General features: G+C 39.9%; 1 protein-coding gene across 1 annotated transcript in view; it reads left to right on the top strand.

The window, feature by feature from the left end:
* The window catches only part of RANBP3L (RAN binding protein 3 like), a 57479-nt gene that overhangs the window by 21407 nt on the left and 9085 nt on the right, over nucleotides 1-26987 (top strand). Inside the window, exons 5-14 of the mRNA XM_081321902.1 lie at nucleotides 258-332; nucleotides 908-979; nucleotides 2098-2234; nucleotides 2821-2903; nucleotides 8367-8451; nucleotides 10637-10739; nucleotides 12795-12928; nucleotides 14412-14532; nucleotides 15736-15878; nucleotides 17547-17733. Coding sequence (XP_081178028.1) covers nucleotides 258-332; nucleotides 908-979; nucleotides 2098-2234; nucleotides 2821-2903; nucleotides 8367-8451; nucleotides 10637-10739; nucleotides 12795-12928; nucleotides 14412-14532; nucleotides 15736-15878; nucleotides 17547-17733 — 1140 coding nt within the window. The remainder of the gene's footprint in view (nucleotides 1-257; nucleotides 333-907; nucleotides 980-2097; nucleotides 2235-2820; nucleotides 2904-8366; nucleotides 8452-10636; nucleotides 10740-12794; nucleotides 12929-14411; nucleotides 14533-15735; nucleotides 15879-17546; nucleotides 17734-26987) is intronic.

Genomic DNA, 26987 nt, shown 5'->3' with positions numbered 1-26987 from the left:
TAAGTGCTGAATGCCATGCTTTTATTTTTAACCACTTTTTTTAACCATTTCAAAATGTGGCTTGAAATAAATGATGGCAGAGCGACAGTAAGGGGAAATTATATGAATAACAAAATATTGAGTATCTGTCTCATTTGTTAGCAAAGATAGGCACCACTATAACTATGTCAGCATTTGAATATAAATCGCTTTCTTAAGATTATGAAATGTAAAATGCTACTGGGGGAAAAAACACCACTTAATACTTACATTTCCAGAAACTATATGTTCCAAGAAACAAGCAAGAACATCATCCTTTATCATCATCCCAACATTTCCACCTTCTCAGCCAGGTAAGTTAAAAGTTGACTTAGAAAGTGAATGCATAAAATTGATATGGAGATGTCTACATTCTTTCTTCCCTTTCTCTCTCTGATTTTCTTTCCCTTCCTCCCTTTCTTTTCTCTCTCCCTCTCTCCCTCCCTCCCTCCCTCTCTTCCTGAGCATTTTTTAAATTAGGCTCATTCAAGTTAGTTTCAATCTTGTGCCACTGGATTGTTCTGACAGAAAATGGAATATCAGTACTAGACTCCTGCTAAAATAAATTAAATTATTGTATCACAAGACCCCTCTGGCTGGCTGCAGCTTCTTGGTCAGCTGTTATCCCCATCGGCTTGCTGGCTCCAAAAACATTTTTTGAAGAGGGCTAGTCTGTATCTTCAGGCTGGTCCTTTTCAATCAATTATCTCTGTAAGAGAGTTTTGATGAGTTTAAGTGGACTGGATACCATTCTTGCCAAAAACAAACAAAAAACAAAACCATTGAATGTCTTGGAAAAGTCTTGAAAGGATGAAGCTTGCTATAATGTAACACCAGGAAAAAAGAATCCAAATTTCGTTGAACATTTTGATATATGTTTGCTTTATAGTAAAGAAGAACAATGTGTTCATGACTTCGGGGCTATTAGAAGAATGTATTGATGTGAAACCAACAGAACAAGGTATGGAGAATTATTTAAATATAACAATCTTATCCCCATTTGGTGTGTAGAGAAGGAAGTAGAAAAGGTAAAAGATTGGGGAAAATTAGCAGATATCAATCAGTGACTGACACAGCTCTGTCTCTTTTCATCAAGATGATGACAGTAGTGTTGTACTATTATGGTGTACTGAACATTCTACCTCTTTTGGATGAGTTTGACCTTATAGGTTACTCCTCAACTTACGACAGTCATTTAGTAACAGTTGAAAGTTATGGGGTAGTCCAAAAAAGGGATTTACAACCCAGCTTTGAAGTTACAACATCCCCTCCACCAGTCATGCATTTTAGATGCTTGGCACCTGGCCTGCATTTATGGCTGCAGGCAGAGCCCCGTGGTCACATGACTGTAATTTACAACACTTTTGCCAGAAGCTGAGATTTAAATTGTGGGCTCAATTACAGTCATAGGACTACCTGCACAACACATGTATAAAAGGTTTGAGATGCAATGATGTTGCTTTTATCAGAAGGAACATTTCCTTTCTATGGTGAATGCTTCTGTCAGTCACTCTTTCTACAGAGGAACAACCAGCTCTTGATCTGTTATAAACAATCAGAAGAAACAATCTGTCATAAACAATCAACCTTGTGGACTGTTCTGGGTATGATTTGAATCTTGGAGCTTTCAACTGTTGGTTTTCTATTCCAATTATAGCTTTTTGGATATCTCTCATAAAACTAGCTTATTGAGAACTGTGTCCTTGCGCGCAAGCCTTATAGACTGTGTAGCAGGCAGGTGATTCTGATGTATGATACATGAAAGTTCAGTGCTTAAACATCCATGTAGTTGTGTACCATAAGACTTGATTTAAGCAGGTATATCACTTCTATCCTATGCATTTACACCTTCAAAAAGGAAGAATTTTTAAAATGGTTCATGAAAAAAGAGATTTGCAAAATATTTGCTAAATCTGAGGGAAAATCTAACTGCCATGGTTCTTGAGGAAGAATAATAGAGATATCCAGACACTATAGCAATCATGAAATTCTATGAGCAACTTTTAAGAAACCCAAGTATAAGAAGATTGTGAATCAGGAAAGAAAAGCATGAAATAAAATTCCACTCTATTTTTCAAGATTTTCCAACAAGCAACAGACAAAGAGAAGTTTTAAGGCCTGCCAGACTGCAGCCACCACAAGTGACTACATACAGAATAGAAAAAAAGAAAACTGCTGAAAATCTTTTAGAGGAGAATCATGAAACAGACAATCAGGTAAAATATAAGGTACCATCAAGAGTACATGTTCTTATTGTTGCAGCCATGAAGAAACCAATTCACGCAGGAAAGCTTTGCAATATCCCCAGTGTGCTTTTCAAAAGGTAGCTGGACTTCCTTCTCATTCAAGAACTGAAGAAGCTCTTGGAGGAGAAGCAAAATGTTTTCAAGGAAAAAACCAAGAAAGTCCACTTGCCTTTTGAAAAGCACCTTGGGATCAACCATGACCTGGATGATTGAGAATCTCCATAGACGAAGCTTTGAAATATTCCATTTTGCCATTGTGATAGAAATTTGCCATACAAAAATACTTGTGGCAAGTTTGGTTCAAATTTTTAAGCAGACTGAGATGACATTTATTTGTTTGTTGAATTTGTTAGGCAAATCCAACAAAATTGTTGTTTTTTTCTTTTTGGGAAAAATTGTTCCTGTAAAGAAGGCAAATTTGTGTACGTATGCTACAGATCTCTTACTTCTGGAAGCTAATGCTATGGTGGATAGAATAAACAGATGGGAAGGTTATCACAATCTATATGTTTTAAAATGCAAGTGAAACAAATTTGATTTAATGAATTGTTTTTAGATGTCTAAAGATACCTATGCATGGATTGGAATTTCCAAAAAGCCTCCTCACCCACTACAGATTTCAAGTTCTAGCACAACACAGTAAGTTTATTTATTTATTTATTTGATTTGTATACCGCCCTTCTCCCTAAGGACTCAGGGCGGTGAACAGTGACATAAATAACAGAATGCACAAATACAGTTACTGAAAACAAATTAAACCCTAATTTTGCCCAAATGCAGAAGATAGTTAACTTAAAACAATAATTACAACAGAACCCGTCAGACCAGACCGGATTGCTCAAACAGATATGTTTTTAGGTCGCGTCGGAAGGAGCGAAGGTTGGGAGCCATCCGGAGCTCAACCGGTAAACGGTTCCATAAGTCAGGCGCGCCCACAGAGAACGCCCTCCCTCTGGGAGCCACCAGACGGCATTCTCTGAACGGCGGAACCCTTAGGAGGCCCTCTCTGTGGGAGCGCACTGGACAGAGGGAAGTTGACACTGGCAGCAGGTGATTCCTAAGGTACTCCGGACCCATGCCATGTAGGGCTTTGAAAACCATTACCAGCACCTTGAATCTTACCCGGAGGACAACTGGGAGCCAATGCAGCTCACGGAGTAGAGGTGTAACATGGGAGTATCGGGAGACTCCCAACACAACTCTCGCGGCTGCATTCTGTACCAGTTGGAGCCTCCGAGTGGTCCTCAAGGGCAGCCCCATGTAAAGAGCATTGCAGTAGTCTAAACGAGAGGTCACGAGTGCATGAGTGACCGTACGTAGGGCATCTCGGTCTAGATAGGGCCGTAATTGGCGCACCAGGCGAACCTGGGCAAAGGCTCCCCTAGTCACAGCTGTTATGTGGTCTTCCAAGGAAAGCTGTGAATCTAGGAGGACTCCCAAGTTGCGAGCCCTATCTGTGGGGGGTAATAACTCACCCCCTATAGAAAGAGATGGAATGTTCTGAATATCCCGAGATGCCGGTACGTACAGCCACTCAGTCTTGTCAGGGTTGAGTTGAAGCCTTTTCTTCCCCATCCAGACCTGAACTGCTTCCAGGCAACGGGACATCACATCAAGGGCATCACTGAGGTGGTTTGGGGTCGAAATAAAAAGCTGGGTATCATCAGCATACTGGTGATACCCGACTCCAAAACCACGAATGATCTCACCTAGCGGTTTCATGTAGATGTTGAATAGGAGAGGCGAGAGGACCGATCCTTGAGGGACTCCACAAGTGAGAGGCCTCGATCTCGATCTCTGCCCTCCTGTTAATACCGACTGCGAACGTCCCATGAGATAGGAGGAGAACCACTGGAGAACCGTCCCTCCCACTCCCAATCCCCTGAGACGCTGCAGCAAGATACCATGGTCGATGGTATCAAAAGCCGCTGAGAGGTCTAGAAGAACTAGGACAGAGGAACAGCCTCTGTCCCGAGCTCTCCAGAGATCATTTATTAGTGCGACCAATGCCGTCTCTGTGCTGTGTCCGGACCTGAAACCCGATTGGTACGGGTCCAGATAGTCAGTTTCCTCCAGAACCGAAGGGAGCTGATGTGCCACCACACTCTCAACAACCTTAGCAAGAAAGCGAAGGTTGGAGACCGGACGAAAGTTGTTTAATATAGTTGGGTCCAAGGTAGGTTTCTTGAGGAGGGGTCTCACCACCGCTTCTTTCAAGACGGAGGGGAAACAACCCTCACTCAGGGAGGCGGATATCACCGCCTGGAGCCAGATTCGTGTTCCCTCTCGAGCTGAATAAACCAGCCAAGAAGGGCACGGATCTAATAAACAAGTGGTGGAGCTCAGCTTCCTCATAATTCTGTCCACTTCCTTTGGGGTCACAGGGTCGAACTCGTCCCATATAACATCGACAAGATCACCCATGTTCTGATCGTTAGACTCTGCCCAGTCGGAGTCTAAGCCGGTCCGAATCCGAGTGATTTTGTCCGACAGATGTTGGCAAAACTCCTCGGCACGACCCTGTAAGGGATCCTCCCTCACCTCTTGATTAAGGAGGGAGCGAGTTATCCTAAACAAGGTGGCCGGGCGGTTATCTGCGGATGCAATGAGTGTAGCGAAGTAATTGGACCTCGCCATCCTCATTGCTGCGAGATAAGATCTAGTAAAGGATCTTAGTCGTGATCGGTCAGATTCAGATCGGGTGGATCTCCAACGGCTCTCTAGGCCCCGTCTCTGACGCTTCATCTCCCGGAGCTCCACGGAAAACCATGGAGCGAACTGGGATCTGCATCGGGTCAGGGGCCGCAAGGGAACAACTAGGTTAAGTGCATCCATGGCAGCCTTTTCCCAGGCTTCCACTAAGGCATCAACCGAGCTGTGAGCAAAGGAGGCAGGTGGAGACCCCAGTGCTGCCTGGAACTTCTCAGGGTTCATTAAGCGCCTGGGACGGAACCATCTTGATGGTTCCACAACTCCACAACGAGGGGTGGCATAGTAGAAGACCAGTCTCAGGAGATGATGATCGGTCCATGACAGGGGTGTAATAATTGGGGAACCCCCACCAAGATCATCTAACCATCGTCTAGATAGAAAAACCAAATCAAGCGTGTGGCCTCCTACATGAGTCGGGCCCTGAATTACTTGTATCAGGTCCATGGCCGTCATGGAAGCCATGAACTCTCGGGCTAACTCAGATGATCCTCCTAGGGATGGTAGATTGAAATCACCCAAAACTATAAACTTGGGGAATTCAACCACCAGTCCCGAGAGGATATCGAGAAGCTCAGGCAGGGCCGTTGCTGTGCGACTAGGCGGAATGTATATTAGCAGTAAGCCTAGCTGTGACCTAGGGCCACATCTTAGGAGGAGGGATTCACATCCGGCTATTTGGACGATGGTGGCCTCCTGAGGACAAAGAGTCTTTCTTATAACTACTGCCACTCCCCCGCCCCTACCCTGAGCCCGAGGTCGGTGAAGCACTCGGAAGTCTGGTGGGCAGAGATCAACCAGAGGCACGCCACCCTCTGGGCCCAACCAGGTCTCCGTAATGCAAGCCAGGTCCGTATGCTCACTTTCAATCACATCGCGAATGAGAGCGGCCTTGTTGATTATGGACCTGGCATTCAAGTACACCAACTCAGGTGGCTGTTTATCCTTGCTCCCGGAGCCTTGGGAAGAAACCAGAGGGTTGGAGCACCTCACCGGTTGTAGATAGCAGGGACGTAATCTCAGATGTCGATAGGGTCCTCTGTCTTTACACCTGCTGCCATTCCCTAACGTCGTAGGAATAGGTAATCCTACGATCTGTTCTGGAGCTCCGGAGGCAATCAGCCTTAGCTCCCCCTCCGTGTGATCAATCACAGATCTGGTCTGAATAATAGTTGATGGAATTTCCCCTGTTTCCCTCCAATCATGAAAACCCTCCCCCCTCCCTAACCTTATAAAAAATTTAGCTAAAAAATTAACCAGGGGCCTCTTATTAGGTTTGTAACCGAGGCCCCTATCCCTGCCCAGCCATCTCTCAGGGTCCCAACAATTGGGCCCTTCATCAAGAGGCAGACTGGAAAGTGAGGCGGGTTGCACCCAGGAAGGGGGGGGGTACCCCTAAGGGCGAATAAGGCTGTGCTGGAGTAGTTGAGACGAGTCATTGATATTAAAGAAGTAAGTTCGCAGGAGGTGTCCTGTTTGCTAAACAATAATCATGTCCGTGTAAGCCGTTATTTACAAATGGGGATAGATGTTAGTAAGATGTTAAAGTATTAATTAAGATGGTAAAATATTTGATTCGGAACATGTCTTCGTCCAGTAATCTGCCGATCCGGCTCAGCTCTCACCTGAGCCGGTCCAGACAAGAGTCAATGACTGTCCTCTCACTTAGTCATGAGATCCAGCCTGGGATGGATCAGGGCAGCATTGCTGGGTAAATCTCCTCTGCTAGTCTCTCACACCAGCAGAGGGTTAGTAGCCAGTTAGTAGTTAGGCTTATTTCAGAATATCACATGTTCCAGAATATTACAGGGGGTCACAGGAATAGGAAAAAGTCAAAATATCCCAAATCCTGTTCTAGTCTCTAACCAGCATCAACCAGCATCAAGTGTAAACTCATCTTGGGCAGTACCGCAGCAGAGATAATCATAATCATATACGCTGAACCCATCTCTAGGGCAGTGGGGACTCAATCATAGATGTTAAGTGTTCAGATGGTAAATCTAAGGGTGCCCAGCTAACTTTTAACTTATTTCAAGGCTGCTGAAGCTGTTCCAGTTTCATAAGCAAGTCAGCGGGGATCGATTCAGGCCGGTAACGGCGCCCAACAGCTGATTCAGGGCGCCAGCTGATCAGCGATAGATCATAAGTCACCTGGCCAGATGGTAAATCTAAGGGTCCACAGGTAACTTTTAGCTAATTTCAGGGCTGACGAAGCTGTTCCAGTTCATATGTAGGTCAGCGGGGATCGATTCAGGCCGGTAACGGCGCCCAACAGCTGATTTCGGGCGCTTGCTGATCAGCGGAAGACCACAAGTCATCCGGCCAGATGGTAAATTTAAGGGTCCACAGGTAACTTTAGTTAATTTCAGGCTGCTGAAGTTGTTCCAGTCCCATATGTAAGTCAGCGGGGATCAATTCAGGATGGTAACGGCGCCCAACAGCTGATTCCGGCGCCAGCTGATCAGCGGCAAACCACAAGTCATTTAGTCATTGCCACCCTTGCCGCCGTTAATTGAAGTTAATTGAAATCTATTTAAATAATGATGAGTGAGCAAAAGAAATATTCAGACATTTGGTCAACCTTTTCAATTACTCTGAATTAGAATTTGGGGACTGCCTTTTTACCACCTGGAAAAAGTGGGGCATACTTTCAGATTTTGAAGTGGAGGCAAGGAAATTTCAGCAGGATGTCACCATCAAGAACAAAAATCAAGCCATGGATATTTAATAGAATTATTATAGAGAGAATTTCATGAGCCATTTTCATGAGGAAGGAAGGGAGGGAGGGAGGAAGGAAGGGAGGGAGGAAGGGGGGGGAAAAGCTTTTTTCAAAATTAGGTCATAGTAGTAACAGGGACATGGTGGCTCAGTGGGTTAGGACACTGAGCTTGTTGATCAGAAGGTCGGCAGTTTGGTGGGTCGAATCCCGAGTGCCGCGTAACAGAGTGAGCGCCTGTTACTCGTCCCAGCTTCTGCCAACCTAGCAGTTCGAAAGCACGTAAAAATGCAAGTAGAAAAATAGGGACCACTACGGTGGGAAGGTAACAGCGTTCCGTGTGCCTTTGGCATCTAGTCATGCCGGCCACATGACCACGGAGACATCCTCGGACAAGTGCTGGCTCTTCAGCTTTGAAACGGAGATGAGCACCTGCCCCTAGAGTTGGAAACATGACTAGCACGCATGTGTGGGGGAACCTTTACCTTTACCTTTAGTAACAGATTTACAGTGTAAAGAATAGAATAAAGCGCTCTCATTATACATATGTATGGCAGCCTAGGTTTGCAAAATAGAATGTGCAGATTGAAATAGGGTAAAAAACAACCCTGGGAGAGAAGTGAGTGACGTCTGTCTGTCTGTCTCACACACACACTTTTTATTTTTATTTATTCAAGTGATCGGTTACCCAAAGACAGAACTTTCTCAGACAGTGAGCATTCTAGCTTTGTATTTGGAGAAAATATAGTAGAAAGAGTTTTGGTAAGTATTAATGAAGGCTTTAATACCAATGAATTTATTAATGGATTTAAGTTTGCAGGGAATACTTATTTGCATTTCCCATGGTTAGATTTGAATCTAGATGATCAGGAAACAACAGTTAAAGAGATTTTTCTCACTTCAGTCATTTCAGACATATATCTCATAATGTCCTATAAGATGTCATTATATCTTAGTGACAATAAATTATCAAATTTTAAAAAAAATCAGTTATGAGTTTGCCTCTTTCCCTGGCTATACAAAGTCATTTTTTTCCTAAAATACTTGATCCAATAATGCAATTTAGATTTAGGAATTAGGTCCTGTACAGCAGGTGTCTCCAACCTTGGCAAATTTAAGACTTGTGAATAATCATTTGAGCTGCACCAATCAGCAGGTAATAGCCCAACTCAGCTCATCAAATATTTCACCGGCTATTTCCTGCACATCTATTGCTATTAAACAAATCATATCTTCAACATGTTCTATGGCTGCTTGCAGGATCCCTGATTGTGAGAATCTCACCTGGGTAATCCTTAGTAATACTGATAGAGGAGAATATTTGTAACTCAGGACTGAAACAACAGTCCTTGAGGCTTTCTGAACTTGATTGTTTTCTCACAGACATTTCCTTACCAAAACTAAGTAACAACATCAGTGCACAATGCAGCAATGATGTTTCTCAGTTTTGGTAATGAAAAGTATGTGAAAAAATAACCAAAAGCTCAGAGAGCACCAAGGGTCTCTCAATTCTTAGTGAAGCAGGTTTTTTTTTATAACAGTAATAATTTTTATTTGTAATGTTTACTTTAATTGGCAAAATCTAGCATCTAGCAAACTATATATTCTGGCATGAGAAAATCAAAGAATATTCTACACAACTGAACGTGGGGGAAAAAGGCAGAACGAGGTGCCTTCAGATTACAATTTAAAGAAAAACAAGGGGTGATGGTGGCATACAACTTTTTATCTAGTGTACACCCTAGTGCCCCCTTGTGGTCAGTAGCCCCATTAGGTGCTGAAAAGTCAATGCAATTCAATTAGCGTTTCCAACAAGCAGATCTGCAGGAAATGGGACACCATTCATCCATTGGGTAACTTTGTAACTGGAAAGTAATCACATTACAAATTCAGGTTCATCTAATACAACATGGTTAAAAAGCTTTTTTTCCTCAACATCCTACAAATACCTTATGGGATATGCACATTTCTAGATACCATGTAAGCATGTGAACAACTGAGAATAGCAAGTTGTTTTCAGAGGGCTGATAAATGTGTTACTTAATGGTTTCTTCCAGTTAAATGAGGATTTATGAATCTAGGAATATTTTAAGTGTTGGAACCATGTACCTTCCCCATACCCAATTAGGCACAGAGATCCTATGCTGTATTAAGTGAGAAATTCATGTTGCTTCTAATGTGTGCATTTTAGACCGTAATATTGAATAAATCAGGGAAATTAATTAGGATCTTGGTATATGCAGTCAAGAACATCCATCTAAACTGGGCCAATTGTGACAACTTTTGCTTTTATCCCAGATACTTGACTTAGAAGATAACAAGATTTTAGTAGTTTTAGTCTTCAGTCTGTATTAAAGCAGTATGCATTATCTATTTTGTACACAAACATTTTTGTTAGATATGTTTTGTTCTAATAAGCAAAATAAATAATAAATTTAGAGTCAAAGACCACCAAAATCTATTTACTGTGGATAAAATCTGGTTCAAACTTAATGTTTGAAAGAAAATTTCCACTTAATGTATACAATATAGCAAGATATTTGTAAAAAAAATCATATTGAGTTGTTTTATTAAAGATAGGATATGAATGCACCCATCTCTCACTATGAGAGATCATGGGATTGCCCCTTACTGCCTAAGTTTATGCAATTTAAGAACAGGTTAAACAAACCTCAGCCACGTATTCGCATAAGATTCTGTTCCAAAAACAAACAAATTATATTGTAGCCTAATAATGATGACCTCCTGCACATTATTTAAGTTCTGAGTTCTCTCACATACTGAACCACAAATTACCTGATGCTATTTTACCCTAGCTTAGCTTAGCCTAAGCCTATGTGTATACTACAATGCCTTTCATATGTTTAAAGGCCCACTCATAATATCTTGTTATCTTTCCAGACCTAACTGTATTTATTCAAATAAGATCTTTCTCCAATTTTCCTAGAAGCCTGAGAAATCCCCAGAATTGCAGTCCAAAGACGGGCAGCATATGAGTGAAAAGGAGCCCGTCTGTCCCTCAGATTTCCATGCCATTCCCCTGTGGGCAAGTAGGTGCTGTTTCTTAGAAAACAATGGCATAAAACTGATGTTGCTCTTTCATGATATTGTGCATATGGTTATTGCATTAAGCACTGAAAACAGAGCCTTCTCCAACCAGAATTAGTTGACAGTTCCATAATCCCCTGCAAAAACGCCTCTCCCTCTCTCCCAGAGGATGACAGGAGTTGTAGGCCACACTGTATATCTACAAGGGTCTAGAATGGGGATGGCTGATTTAAAGGCAAAGCCAGACTCAGAAAGGAGCATGTCATATATCCTATGAGACTACTTTGTCTTTCCAGCCCGATGTATTCCACTCTATTTTTTCACATTTCTGAACTACCCATCTCCCTCAAAGGGTGTTTTGTCATTTATTTCCAGTCAGAGATGTTCACAGGCTACACCAAAAAGGTCAAAATAGTATCTGCAACTGTGTGATCTTGTTTTAGAGGCAGAACCTGTACAAAAAAAGTAGGTGGAACTTCATAGACTCATAAGGATTAAAGGGACCTTGGAGGTCTTCAACTCTTTGTTCATACCCTCTCAGACAGGGTTGTCCAACCTTGGCAACTTGAAGATTTGTGGACTTCAATTCCCAGAATTCCCCAGCCAGTCCACAAGTCTTAAAGTTGCCAAGGTTGGACACCCCTGGTCTTAGACAATGGTTGTCCAATCTTTTCTTGAAACTCCAGCAATGGAGCACCATAACTCTGGGAGGCCAGCTGTTCCATTGCTTAACAGTTTTTACAGATAGGAAATTCCTCCTTATTTCCAAGTTGAATCTCCCTCTGATGAGTTTCCTTTTTGTCCTATCCTCAGATGCATTGGAAAATAAATCAACATCCTCTTTTCTGTGATAGCCCTTATAGTACGGGTGTCAAACTCAATCGCATCACGTCACGTATCGTGACTTTTTTGCCTTTGTGAAGCCGGGGGGGGCATGGCCTGTGTGTGACGCACCCGGCCCGTGGACTGCCAGTTTGACACCCCTGCCTTATAGTATTGGAAAACTGTTATCATGTCTCCCCTCAGTCTTCTCTTCTTTAATCTAAACCTATCTAGTTTCTTTAATTGTACTTCATAGGATTTAGCCTCCAGATTCCTTATTCCTTATTGTTGCTCTATTCTGTACTCTTCCTAGGGCCTCAGCATCTGTTTTTATTGTGGTGTCCAGTGTTTTAACATTTGGACCCTGCAGACAACTTTCTTTCCAGTCTTTACCCAGCATTAAGTTCATACTCTGTTCCTGTGTCATCCGTAGCCATGCCCCAACATAAACCAAAGTTTTAAGCAATATCAGATATATGATGACTGGTGAGTAGGTGAGATGGACATATAATGACTTAGAAACCAATAGTTTCTCTTAGAGGGTTCTTTGTAGCAGTTGAGTGTTAAGGTAAAGTTTGAGATGGTAAGAGCAATTAGCACTGAGAAAGTTTACAGACATGATGGAGGACCTTATTTCTCATAGCTTTGATAGTTTCTGGGAATTTCCGGAAATAAGCAGGGGTGGGTTAAACAGTGGGTTAGACTAGATAGCCTATGTTAGTGTCTTCCAGCTCTCCAAGGCAACCTTTTGGAAGTCAAATGAAGACAATTTTAAATCTCATGTTAAATTTCTGTTTTGTTTCTTGCCACAAAATGGCAGGAAAAAATTACACTTCCAAGTTTTGATAGCTATAGTGATGGAGCTGATGAGTTTGAAAGGATTTACTATTTACTATAGTATATACTATAGTAAATATCAGTAAATACTATATAGATACAATACATGATAAGATATATGATTTTGCATGTACTGTATGTGTATATGTATATATGTATGTGCATGTGTTTTATAAACACACACACACACACACACTATGTGCACACACATAATTAATTCATCCAATTTCATCAGCTTCATCACCACAGATGTATCTAATTCCATGTTAATAATAGCTAATTTTGAATCAAAGTCAATTCGAAGAGAATGTATTTAATATCTATAATATTCATTACTGTTGTAAGACCTTCCTCCCATAATTTCATCATTTTCTTTTCCTTACTTTCTTATGAACTAGCACCTCAATTTTCTAAGGGTTCAACGCTAGCAGAATCAGCTGCTGCTTACCTATCTAGCAAAACTGCACAAAGATATTTATTGGAGAAAATAGAAATTACAACAGGAGAAGAAGAGGAACACAACGTATTGCAGGTATATCTCCCTCTGAACAGTTGTTGATGTACTGATTTAACACAGTGACTTTACAATTCTTATAACAATATGTCAATGGGAGTTAGGCATGCTGCTGATTTTTTTCTGTTGAAACCAGTTGCTGAATGAGGAATAGTGACATGATTGTATTTTGGACATTTGGCAATTGGTTTGCATTTATGATTGATTGCTGCATCCCTCAGTCACATGATCGTGTTGTGCAACTTTTTTGCTATTTTCTGCCAAAAACTGGCAAAAAACCTGCCCATTGGTTAAGTTAGGTAGAGATTTGTGATCAAGCGATTTGCTTAATGACTATAGTGAATTGCTTAATGACTTTTAAGAACAGTTGTAAAATTGAGTCCAGTCACATGGTGACTTGAGTTAAAAACCACAATGTCTTATGACTAAAATTTGGGGATCAGTTATAGTTGTAAGTTGAGGACTACCAGTAGTTGGTATGCAATGTATCTGTCATCTGTTCTTTTTCTTCAACATAGCTTTCTCAAAAGTTATTTAATAGTAACGATCAATTTTATTAGTCATCTGAATTCCAGAACTAGCCACAGAGAAAATGAAAATACAGCCATGAGCACTAAAAAGCATCAAAACCATTCCATCTCATGTAGGGTCCTAAATTACACAAGACCAATTATATCTTCACATGTTTCTGTCTTGTAGGTGTGTTGTTGTGTTAGAAAAATCAGGTGGGAAATAAAAGCAATTTCTTCAATGTTGGGCAAGATAATGTTCAGGAAACATATTTTCATTATCCATGTAAATCCTTTTGTAGTTGTCTAAATCATAAAACTAATCCAGTTGTCTACAAGTGCAGCAGTTAGAACTGCCCAGGCTGGAAGCTTTTGTCAAAGAGCAACTTTTATATTGACCGATTGTCTGAGACAGCAGGAAAGGAGCTGCCCTCTCAATCTTTTGACAGTAGAAAGACAGAATCACTGATTTTTACAAGGCTGAGGCTGGATACACGCAGAAAGCCTTAGCTGGATCTGTATATGAACTTCAATCTGGATATAATTTATCATTCCGTAAGGGATCTGCATGGTGAAATCTGCTTTTCACACACTGGATTGGGATAATCATTCATGCTTGCTATCTAAATACACTCATAGAAAGGAAATGTATTTTTTTTAAAAAATGAAAATCACTTCTACAGCAGGATTTTTCTAGTATTGCCGTAAGAACAAGTGGGAGATGAGAATTTTTCAAGTTCACTAATGACCATCTTCCCCTAAGAAGAGGAGATGATTTTGTTTCAGTTTCTGATAAGAAATTCTCTTCTTCCCTTCTTTTTAAATGTCTAAGTAGTTAACACACAGCATTAAGTTTAGATCATTCAGCTGTCATTTTCTTTTTTTTAAATTGATAGTAGCTATAGAAATAGCCTAGAAGCCAGTTGACCATTGTTATTAAACATTTGCTGTCATAGAAAGAATGATAACGATGATGATTTCTTCTGTCTTAGATCAACTGCAGGCTTTTTTTATTTAATAAAGCCCTGTTATGCTGGACTGAAAGAGGCAGTGGCTGTTTGAGACTTAACGATACCTCCAGCAATCAGCATGGACTGCTTCAGTCAAGACTGGGTAAAAATTAATTTTGAAGTTCTATATATAAATGTGATTCTTAGGAATCATATGGTCACAACATATAGTTTTTTCTGGCAACAAGACCAAATTGATTTATCACTGCTTTTCTTTACGATTTGCTTTGAATTCTCAGTCCAGCCTACCGTTTGATACTCTCTGGAGGTCTCCCATGTACACATAAACTCATTTATTAAAAAAATATGCACATACAATTCATCTGCAAAAACGTATCACCAAAAGATTTTGTAGGGTTTTCATCACATGACAATTAATCAAATGAGTGTTAATTACTGCTTATATAGGATTGAAAGCATAGTTTTGAAGAAGAGTGCGAAGACTAAAAAGCCAAGATCATCCACATCCAACAACAGTCTTTTGGAAGTCATAAACTGAGTATCAGGGAGGTTTTTAACAAGAGATTGAAAAAAACGTTTGTCTGAAATGGTATATAGGGTTTCCTGCTTGAGCAGTAAATTGGATTAGAAGACCTCCAAAGTCACTTCCAACTCTGTTATTCTGTTCTGTTATTCTGTTACTACTAGTTTTTCTCAATCCTTCTCAACATAGTTAAAACCATTTGACATGGATCTGGATTATTATCACTGGTGGGATTCAAATATGTGAACAACTGGTTCTCTGTGTGGATGCTGCTTCCAGAAGCCCATTCTGGGCCTGGGCAACAAAAAATTAGCTACTGGTTCTGCCGAAGTGGTGCAAACTGGCTGAATCCCACCGCTGATTATTATGTTTTGCAGGTTTATTCTACAATTAAAATGGTTTGCCAACTTTGTAGAGAATCACTGGCCAAGTCAATGCTAGAAAAGAATCAACCAAACAGGACTCATTTGCCCTCCTTTCGACTTCACTAATAACTGTAAACCACTCAGAGAGTGATGTATGGAGTTATAAACAAGTCTCAGTGCTATTGTTATTGCTATATTGCTGTGACTGGTCAATGCAGATATATATGTATATACTGTACATAAGGAAGATATATTTTCTGCAAATACTTTGGAGGCTGCTAAATGCAGATTCCTACAGAAAATCTTCTTTTTCTCTCCCTTTGGAAAAAATGGAAGCCCTTCAACATCATGAGAATGAGTAACAGAAATTCCCCAAATTGCTAGAAAAATCTGCTTCAGGTCTGACATGTTTTAATTTCCTTGACTACCTTTTTGATACTGTTTCTCATGCTTGCAGTTATGCGAAATCAAGGAAGCATGAGGCTTATTCTTAACACCAAACTGTGGGCTCAGATGGTAATAGAAAGAGCAAACCGGAAGAGTGTGTGCGTCACAGCAACAAACCTGGAGGATGGTTCCATCAAAGTTTTCCTAATACAAGTAAGAATAAGAATTCCGTGGTTTCTGGCCTCTTGGATAAAACCTGAATTGTTGGAAAATACCCAATTCAAAGGCTGAGATATTCATTGGATGGGCAGTGGTGGTGATGATGATGCTACATTGTAGTAGTAGTAGTAGTAGTAGTAGTAGTAGTAGTAGTAGTAGATGACTTTATTGTCATTTCAACAATATACTGTAGTACACAGTGAAACGAAATGACGTTTCCCCAGGACCAAGGTGCTACATTAGACGACACGAATCAAAAAAGAACAGAACACAAACTACACATAACTCTAAACTAAAAACTTAAAAAAACTACAAATACAAGTATTTATAGTTCCAGTTTCTTCATGTTGAGAATTCTAATGGCTTGTAGGAAGAAACTGTTACACAATCTGGATGTCCGAGCCCGAATGCTCCTGTACCTCTTTCCAGATGGCAAAAGAGTAAAAAGTGTGTATGAGGGGTGTGTGTAATCAGACACAATGTTTCTGGCTTTACGGATGCAACATGTGATGTAAATATCCATGACAGAGGGATCTGTATGACACACGGCGTATGTGGCAGGGCATCATAGAAAAGGATAAGATGTTTACGTTTTCCATTTTAATTGATTTACACTTTGATGTTCATTGGTTTTTTTTAACTATTACTTGAACCAGAAAATATTTCCTGGATTTTTGTCAATACTTCATTTCTGCAGCATTCTCTTGCACTCTATTCCAAGATATTCCTGCCCCCCCCAGTGAAATACCGGCAGGGAGGTACTAATGCCTTCACTTAAGAAGCAATAAGACAGACAAGTAAGAATACATGTAAAATCCCAGTGAAATTTTTAGATGTTTTGCTTGTTGCTCAATTTGTATATCATAAAACTGCTTTGTGGAAAACCTGAATAGTGGTAATTAATATACAAAATGTATAAATAAATGATAGATCCTTTTCTTTAAAATACTTTGTTGGGCTAAGAGCTAGCTAACTAAGGATATTCTACTGTATTGCTCTAAGTTAGTGGTTTATAAAGTGTGGTCCTCTCAGGAGCCTGCAAAATCAAATTTATTTGCTAGCCTCTGTTGAAAAGAAATGCAATATTAGAATCCCATCAAACAATTGTGAGAAACAGTAGTAGCAGCGAATGCATCATTTTTAATTTTTAATAGGGTTACCCATAAAAACAAAAGCTCTTTTGGGGTCCCCCATAATTTTTAAAAGTGGGAAGGAGTCGAGAGAGAGGAAAAAAAAGTTTAAGAAATACTGCTCTAAGTCATCCAAAAAAGGCTGGTTTTTGAGGATAACAGCTGTTTTTTAAAAATAAAAAAATATAGTAAAATGGAGCAAATAGCACATGATATTTTGTTTGACTTGTCAAAAAAGTGGGAGAGAGTACCAAGGACAGCTGATGGACATGCATACAGTATGTATCAGTTTTATGGCATATTTCTCTGTAAAAATGATGGTATTGAACATGCACTTCCCCTTCATCTTGTAAAACATTACAAGTTTGCTGCTTGAAAGTCTCTGAATCACTCAGGAGTCGGTCGCTTTCTCTTTTACTAGACGATTCTTAATACATATATTTTTTAATTTTCTTGTTGCTTCTTCACCTTTTCATTGGTGCTCTGGAACACAACACCTCATGGATCCATCCATGCATTCTGTCTCACACAGGCCAGCACAAAGGACATTGAATCACTCTATGCAGCCATCCATCACCGTCTCGTTGCTCTGAAAAACTTTACAAAGCAGGAATGTGGTGTAAATCAATTGGAATACAAGCTAGATGTTCAGCCAATATCCTGTGACAGCGATGATGAAGAGCATGAAAAAAGAGCTCCAGGGAGCAAGAGTAGATCAGGTAAAAAAAAAAAAGGTTTCATGAGGTTGACATAAACCCTGGTTCTTGCAAGTTATAATTCAATATTTACTTTCCCAGAATATAGCGGGCTAAGTTCACTGCAGGGAGAATTAGGGAAAATATTGTTTGCTGCTGCTTAGTTTGCAAATCTGGTTGGCTAATATAAAGTTTAAGGAGGGGAACGTGCATGTTTTAAAGGTTAAAAATTTACACATCTAAAACATGAGCTTCACAAGATGGCAGAGGGAGGTTAGGAAAGGAACAGCTATGAGATTGTCTGCATTATTGTTAAATATATGCATATACTTACACAAACATATAGGGGCACACACACACACACCACACACAGAGGTTTACAAATGCACCACAAGAAAAAGACAGCTCAGTGAGTGGGAAGGGAAGCAAAATAACACTCCAGGTTTAGCAATTGGACAGAACAAGAACTTCTTAACATTGAGCAAGCCTGCTGGACAGGTTTGCCCTGGTACCTCCAAGCTGATAGGCAAACGCTTGTGTTATTCTGATATAAACATTCAGTGCAGTAATTTGCAGATACTCAGTATAGTTTTGAGAGAGGTTTTGACTCTTTCTCCATCATCTCCAGAAACAGTTAAGGGTTTATCCTTCCAATCCACAGGCTCAGCAGCTTCATCTCTTATACTTTCTGTAGCACTTTTCCACAACTATGTGAATATTCTCACTGCCCCCCCCCACGCTACATTGTGCTCAGTTCCCTCCAGCTAGTCCTTAGGAAGGGTGAGGAGCAAAACAATGGTAACCAGCTAGATCAGGGATCTTCAAACTTGGCCCTTTTATGACTTGTGGACTTCAACTCCCAGAATTCCTCAACCAGGCGTGCCTGGCTGAGAAATTCTAGGAGTTGAGATCCACAAGTCATAAAAGGGCCAGGTTTGAAGACCTCTGAGCTAGATGGTCGCATCCATCTAGGAATCTATGGAGATTCTCAGTCATCCAGATCATGGTTGTCCCAAAGTGCTTTTTCAAGAGGCAATTGGACTTTCTTTTTTTTCTTCAAAGACGTTTCATTTCTCATCCAAGAAGCTTCTTCAGCTCTGACTGGATGGTGGGGAATGGAAGGGTTTATATTCCTTGCAGACAGCTGGTCATTTGCCTCAACAACTCTCTAAAAGAATGCAAATGACCAGCTGTCTGCAAGGAATATAAACCCTTCCATTCCCCACCATCCAGTCAGAGCTGAAGAAGCTTCTTGAATGAGAAGCGAAATGTCTTTAAAAATAACTAGAAAGTCCAGTTGCCTCTTCAAAAAGCACCTTTGGGGCAACCATCTTGAAGCTTTGGGATAAGAAGAAAAAGGGAAAAGTACTTTTCCTCCAGAAGAGTTGTTGAGCAAGGGAGCAAGGGAATGGCAAGTACACCATCTAGGACAGGAGTGGGCAACTAAGGCAACTTTACGACCAGTGGACTTCAGCTCTTAGAATTCCTGAGCCAGCCATGCTAGGACAATTGGGAGATAGTGGAAAGATACCAACATAGAACATAGAATAATACAGTTGGAAGGGACCTTAGGAGTTTGGGAGGAATTCTAAAGAACCAGAAGATAGGATGAAAGGGGAGTTTCCTTCTATGGTTGCAGAGAAAAGAATATTTTTCTGGAGGAGTAGCTCAATCAAGAATTCCACTTTTGAAAACTTAGGCTGCCCCTTAGTATTGATAAGACATGAGCATCTACCCGTGCAAATGGAAAAGTCTCATTAAGCCTTAAAACTATCATAAATGTTCAAGTATCTCAAGAAATCTGATTCATGAGCACCTATGATAGCCACCTGCTTTAACACCTGGCTGTTGGCCCCCACAATGCACAGCTGCTGTACCTGTAAACAGTTATAAATATTACAAAATGGCATAACATTTCCAAGCATTCCTTTGTAAAAGAAATCTGTCTTGGATGTGTGCTAAATCCTGGAATTTCTTACCATTTAATAATTGGATTATTTATAACAAACGTACCATAGGTATTTATTATATTATTCTTTATTATTTTTATCTAGTATTTATTCTTTAAATACTCTTGGCAAAATAACTTATATTAGATTACCAGTATTATTTAGATTGTTGATCCCTATCAAATCAGGACTTTTATAAGAGATTCCATTGCATCAGCATCTGCCTTTTGCTTTCATGCACTATACTCCAAAGTTTGCTTTTTTTTAAGTGCAGTGTTCAGATTAATAACTTTTTAATTACCCTGATTTTATTTTAAAGGTCATTTCTATGAGAATCCATTATGCATTTATGGCTATATTGATTTGTTCTAGGCATTGAACAATGCTATAAATACCGGTAGTTCTTATGGACAGCAAAATTGCTGACATATAAACAATTGGCTGCTCACTGGATACTGTTTAACAAAGATGGAGGAGAAAAGATAATGATAGCAAATTGGATAGCTGCAAAAGTCAAAGGGAAGCCCAGAAGATGGTACCAAGTCATCCATCACATAGGCAGAAAGGAAAAGAAAACATAAGAGGTGTGAACACTATTTCGTTATGTAGGATATATTATTGAATCATTGTAGTTGATGAAATTGGGGTGTAGTTTCCTGTTATCTTCAATAAATCCTTTCTATCTATAGTTCTTCAATTTCTTGTGATCTTTCCCAAATGAGCTGAGGCCTAACTTTCAGAATGCTTGTAAGGGAAATATATGCTAAGGTTCCAATTAAATTTTGCTCCAAATTCCTGCCCTCTGTGGTGTAATACCTTCTTACAACTGCTTATAGTGAAGGTGTCTTATGGACAAAGTGACCATCAATCAAGCTGTCACCCTAAATCTTTTAAATCATGATTATGTAATGTATTTTAGAAGTGCATGAAGAACAGGGAAACGGAGGAAATACTTAGACTGTGGTGCTTGAAGGAAATACTTACAAAATCTCAAATGTTGAAGTATTTCCCTGTAATATTGGCCCCAGTTTTCCTAGCAGAATGAGAACTTCCAGAGAGTAATGCAATTAAACTTTCTTCTTCCTTGTCACAAGATGAACTAGTACTGTTTTTCCTGATGTAATATCCTGGATTTAGTGGGACCACAACAGAAAGCTTAAACAATCAGAAAAGCATCAAAACAGCAGTGTTGAAGAACATTAGAATAGAATAGAATAGAATAGAATAGAATAGAATAGAATAGAATAGAATAGAATAGAATAGAATAGAATAGAATAGAATAGAGTAGAGTAGAGTAGAGTAGAGTAGAGTAGAGTAGAGTAGAGTAGAGTAGAGTAGAATAGAATAGAATAGAATAGAATAGAATAGAATAGAATAGAATAGAATAGAATAGAATAGAATAGAATAGACCTTGGAGGCCTTCTAGTCCAAACCCCCACTCAAGCAGGAGAACCTATACCAGGGGTAGGCAACCTTGGCTCTTTTGTGACTCGTGGGCTTTAACTCCCAGAATTCCAGGAATTCTGGGAGTTGAAGTACAGGAGTCATAAAAGAGCCAAGGTTGCCTACCTCTGACCTATACCATCTCAGACAAATGACTGTCTGGCCTCTTTTTAAAAATCTCCAGTGATGGAGCACCCACGATTTCTGGGGGCAAGCTATTCCACTAAATTATCCTCACTGCCAGGACGTTTCTCCTTAATTCGAGGTTGCTTCTCTCTTTGATCAGTTTCCAACCATTGTTTCTTGTCCTGCCCTCTGGTGCTTTGGTGAATAATGTGACCCCCTCTTCTTTGTGGCAGCCCCTCAGATACTGGAATACTGCTATCATGTCTCCTCTGTTTCTTCTTTTCTTTAGACTAGCCAAACCCAAGTGCTGCAGCCGTTCTTCGTATGTTTTAGTCTCCAGGCCTTTGATCATCTTAGTTGCTCTTCTCTGAATTTTTTCCAAACTCTCAACATCTTTTTTGTGATATGGTGACGAAAATTGGCTGCAGTATTCCAGATGTGGTCTTACCAGGGTTTTATAAGCGGTACTAATACCTCGCATGAGCTTGATTCTGTGCCTCTATTTATACAACCCAGGATTGTATTAGCTTTTTTGGCTGCTGCTGCACACTGCTGGCTCATAGTCAGGTGATCATCCACTAGGACTCCAAGGACTCCAAAAACAGTTACTGTTTTTAAGCCAAGTCTCACCCAATCTGTGCTTGTACCTTTGATTTTTCTTGCCTAAATGTGAAACTTTGCTTTTCTCCAACATTGAAACTCATTTTGTTGGATAGGGATATGCAACTACAATATGATATGTATAGAATAATAGTATTAATAATGACATTGGCATTGATGAAATCGCTATCAGTCAATTGAAAATGGTAGCTTCATTTGGAAACAGCTTACATCCCCTGACGATACCTTTAATACCATCAAATAACAGCCTATCCCAGGTCCTTGGAAAGGACTTGATAGGTGGTTTAAAAGGCCATTTCAGTCTAAACATCTGACTATGTGACTAATAACAAAAAAAACCATAATAAAATCAATATAACTATGATCAGATGACCTTTCATTTCCTAATTCTCTGATTCTCAAGAGATTTAATCATTTGATTGTCACTCTCTTCAGTTTTCTCAAATTTCCTTCCCTCTCTTTGTCCTTCTCTGAATCTGTTCCAGACTTTTGAATCCTTAAGATATGGTGGCACCCAGAGCTGGACGCACTATTTGAGGTAGGTTTTGACAGAAGCAGAATAAAATGTATCAATTATTATACTATAGTGATATAGCCTAACTTCATTTGCCTTGTTTGCAGTTACAGTGTTGCTGACAATATTTACCTTATAAAGGTAAAGGTAAAGGTTCCCCCGCACATGCGTTCTAGTCGTTTCCGACTCTAGGGGCCGGTGCTCATCTCCGTTTCATAGCCGAAGAGCCAGCGCTTGTCCAAGGACGTCTCCGTGGTCATGTGGCCGGCATGACTAGCACGGAACGCTGTTACCTTCCCACCGTAGTGGTCCCTATTTTTCTACTTGCATTTTTAGGTGCTTTCGAACTGCTAGGTGGGCAGAAACTGGGACGAGTAACAGGCGCTCACTCTGCTACGCGGCACTCGGGATTCGACCTGCCAAACTGCCTTATAATCAACTACAATTCCAAGATTTTTTTTAACAAGTACTGTTGCCAATCCACATATCCCTCTTTCTGCATGTCCATTTGATTTCTGTCTCGGTCAAATTTCTTTCTATTCTTCACAACCCATTTTGCAAACCTACCAAGAATTTTGAATTTTATTTCTCTCTTCTAGAGCAGAGGTCCCCAACCTATGGGCTCCGCCCACTACCAGGCCATGGCCTCTTGGCCACTGGGCCATGTAAGTGGCTGGCCAGTGCATTCACCTCCTCGCACCTGTGCTAGCCTTGATGCTACCCTTGGTGTGAATTTCGTGCTGGTGCTAGCCTTGGCATGACCCTCGCACCTGCGCTAGCCTCAGCATGACCCTTGCACCGGTGCTAGCCTCGGTGCAACACTCACGCCAGTGCTAGCAGCTCCATTTATGGAGTGCACATGCTCACAGCCCCGTTCACATGTACGCGCATGCAGTTACATTTGGGGATGTGTGCATGCACACGTAAAAGTGTCTGCCCCTCTCTTTCCTATTGGGCTGCCGACCCAGAAGACTTGTTGACCCCTGTTCTAGAGTATTAGCTATCCAACCAAATTTGTGACATCTGCAAGTTTGATATCCATTCCCATCATCCTCTCATCCAAATAATTACTACAAATGTTAATCTGACTTCATTTGTATTTAATTTGCACCTTCATTGTACTACCGTTATGTGTCAACATAAAAGCTGAAGTTACTGGAATGTCCTCCCCATGTAAGTGTGCATTGCATTACAACCTTCGCTATCTTGGCATGTTTTTCCCTCCCATTTATGCTGAGTGTAATGCAACTGAACTTTGTGTCAGTTTGTTTTACTTTGAGAAATGCTGCACAAATGAGATAAAGGGAATTGTGTTCCAATGCTAAAGTTTAACTTCCTTTTCATTCCCTGTGCATTGCATATCTCATTCATTTTGGTCCGATCACATTGGAGACAATCTTCTGGAATGTTTTTTGGCATCAGCCCCATTGAAACATCTGGGAGCTGCTCAAGAACAGGAATAACAAGTTTTTATTTAATAAAGAACTTTGTCCTCTTTTGGGGGGGGTTTCTAACAGCATTCTAGAAATATTTTTTTTCTTTAAACATCATGTAATGTTTGTTTAATAGAACAGAGAGCATTTTTATGACTTTTCAGTCATAAACATCCTTTGTCTTAAATAATGTGTGAAATAGTAATCCTTTCATATCTGTGAGGAGAACATCTATGCAAGCAACCAATTGTTTTAAACAGTATTTTATTTACTAAACTACAAAATAAATGAGAATGTATTAATTAAACTCTCCTATTAATTGTAATGATCTTAGACTTCAGTCCTAATAGACTGGAACGAAGACCCACTCATTCATTTGAAAATAAATCCAATCACGCTGGTGGAGAGTTGGTTGGCTGGCTGGCTGGCTGGCATGTATCCTACTCATACAGTATATATCTAAATGCAAACTTCTGCTTTCCCCCCACCCATCCCCAAAAAAGTGTATGAGAGGTAGAGATGTTCTGAATCAATATTCCTGAATTTAAATCTGAGAAGTTTTAAGAAATCAAATAGAACAAGATGGTTACTTTTAGGAGTTGGTATTACACTTAGCAGCATTTGGAAAGGAAGGGCATTCTGAGGTTGTTTGGGGCAGAAACTGGGGTTCGGTTCTTTATTGTTTAACATGCTGACTGAGGAATTCTGGGAGTTGAAGTCCACAAGTCATACAGTGGCCAAGGTTGGGGACCCCTGGTGTAGAGTCTAATTTAAAGCACTGAGATCCACATGCAGTTCCACTTGCTATTTATGTCATTTTCAAAAGAAAACAAGAGGCAATTTGCAGATTACGGAACACTTCCAAATATTTATGACTTATGGACTTATTTTTAGGAGCAAATTGTACTGACTGTGGTAGAATTTACTTCAACATAAGCCTGTAGATAATTGTTCTGGCATTGTTGTGTCAGTAAATATAGAGAATTAGGCTTTAGATTTTCAAACTGTAGAGACAGATTGATCTTTCCCAGTCTCATGTCCTTTGGATAGATTGGACTAAAGCCTGCATTATTCCCAAATCTTTGTAGAAAAATATGAGGGCTATAATGCAACCTTCTGGGAGGATATCAGATTGGGAAATTTACTCTTTTCTTTAATCAATGTCCACTTCAATCAGTGCTCAGATCGAACCATTCCTCTGAAACTTCTTTGTGACTTTGCAGAGGAACATAATAAAAGGCTCAAATCTGTTTATCGAGTTGAATGCAATATCCAATCTCTGCGCTGATTTGCAAGTTAAACAATCCGTTGACAAGCAAAGGCCCTTGACCCAGATTTGGGAAAAAGAGATAAGGGTTACTGGGCAATGATTACTAAGGTTACAGTCCTTGGGAATCTTCCACGCTGTAGTGCAACTTCTTTTCAACTGATGGATTTCATATATATGTGCACATGGGTGCTCATGCACCCATAAGCACAGACATTTGCAATTGATGTTCAATATAAAAAAATGGAATAGTAGAAAACCTGTGGATTCTTTGAAGCCTGTCAACTAAACTCTTCTTTCATTTGTCTCCAGGATATTGCTGACATCATGCTAGCCCCATCTCTTATGAAGGAACCTTGGCAGAACTGCTAATAGTTTCTGCTTCATTGTATTTATTTTGACTTGATCCACTTCATTCTACTTATAGAATAACAGGATTGGAAGGGAACTTGGAGGTCTTCTAGTCCAACCCCTTCTCAAGTAAGAGACCCTATGTAATTCAGGAGAAATGGTTGCCTCCAGTGATGGAGCACCCCACTACTTCTGGAGGCAGATTGTTCCATTGATTAATTGTTCTCACTGTAAGGAAATTTCTCTATATTTCTAGGTTGGATCTCTCTTTAATCTCCCACCTATTATTCCTTGTCCTCCCTTCAGAATAGACAAATGGTTGTCCAATCTCTTCTTAAAAACCTCTAGTATTAGAAGTGTTATCTTCCATGTAAGCTGATTCTGGGTTGACCCCTGAAAGATCTGTAGTTCAGTCTTGCTGTTCTTGCTCCCAAACTCATCATTTACAAAATTCTTTCCTGCCATTCTGAATTGCTAATTTACATACTGTGACTTTTGCAGTGGTGTGACAGGTAGAAATGAATAGGTGCTCTTCTAATCATGCAGATTCTCTGCATTTCTTGAATTTCTTGTATAAGATAATCTTTATTGTCACTTTTTTTACTGTGGGCACACGGCACACAACAAAAATGAAATTTAGTTGCCTGCTCTCAAAGTGAAACACATACAAGACACATACCTAAAACATACTACAAACAACATATGTATAGACCCACACCCCTATACATAACAATAAAATATTAAATACTGTACATCTTGAATATATAACAGAAGGAGGAAGCCTGAGAGTTCACAAGGTTAATGCTGTATGGAATGAAACTATGGTTGAAGCTGCTACGGATACCACGAAGCCTCCTCCCAGAAGGTAACAAGGAAAACAGGTTGTGAAGAGGATGAGTAGTGTCCCAGATAATCTTATGACCCTGTTGCCTATCTCTGAATGGCATGAAGCCATTGTAGTTTCCCTTTTTTCCAGAAAATTCCACAATGCACTGAATTATTATAGGTAAAAATTGATGGAGGGAGGTCTGTGCATGCCATTTTGAGTTCCTAAATTACAGCAAGGTTATATATCTAACAGATAAATAATTAGGACACATATGGTTATATACTGAATTGACTACATACTCATTATTGTTTGAGGCTTCTTTCTCAGTGTGATTCTTTTTTTTATAGAAGCCTGGAGTGATCCATTGTTTAGCTAATCATACCTTAGCAGTGGCTTTGAAAAATAGCTCTACATTTTATTCAAGCACATGATATTGCTGCTGGCTGTGCATTAGCTGATTTGATTGATTAGAACTTAAAGGATTTCACTTAAAACAGCTTCCATTGTAATCGATGCATTGGATTGTTACAGCAAAAAGGAAGAGTCACAATATCCTACAGACTAGCTGATTTATTGTGGCATAATCTATATCAGACTAAAAGCTAATTTTATCAGATGAGTAGCATGCCATCTTCATGTGATCATCAATTACTTTTTGCCTTAAAATTTATTTATTATTATAATAAATTATACAGTATGTTATTTTTAAATGCTAATATATGAATGGACATCTTTGGAAAAACTA

This window comes from Vipera berus (genome assembly GCF_964194415.1).
Source record: "Vipera berus genome assembly, chromosome: 2".
NCBI lineage: Eukaryota > Metazoa > Chordata > Lepidosauria > Squamata > Viperidae > Vipera > Vipera berus.
This window is presented reverse-complemented; position numbering and strand designations above follow the sequence as displayed.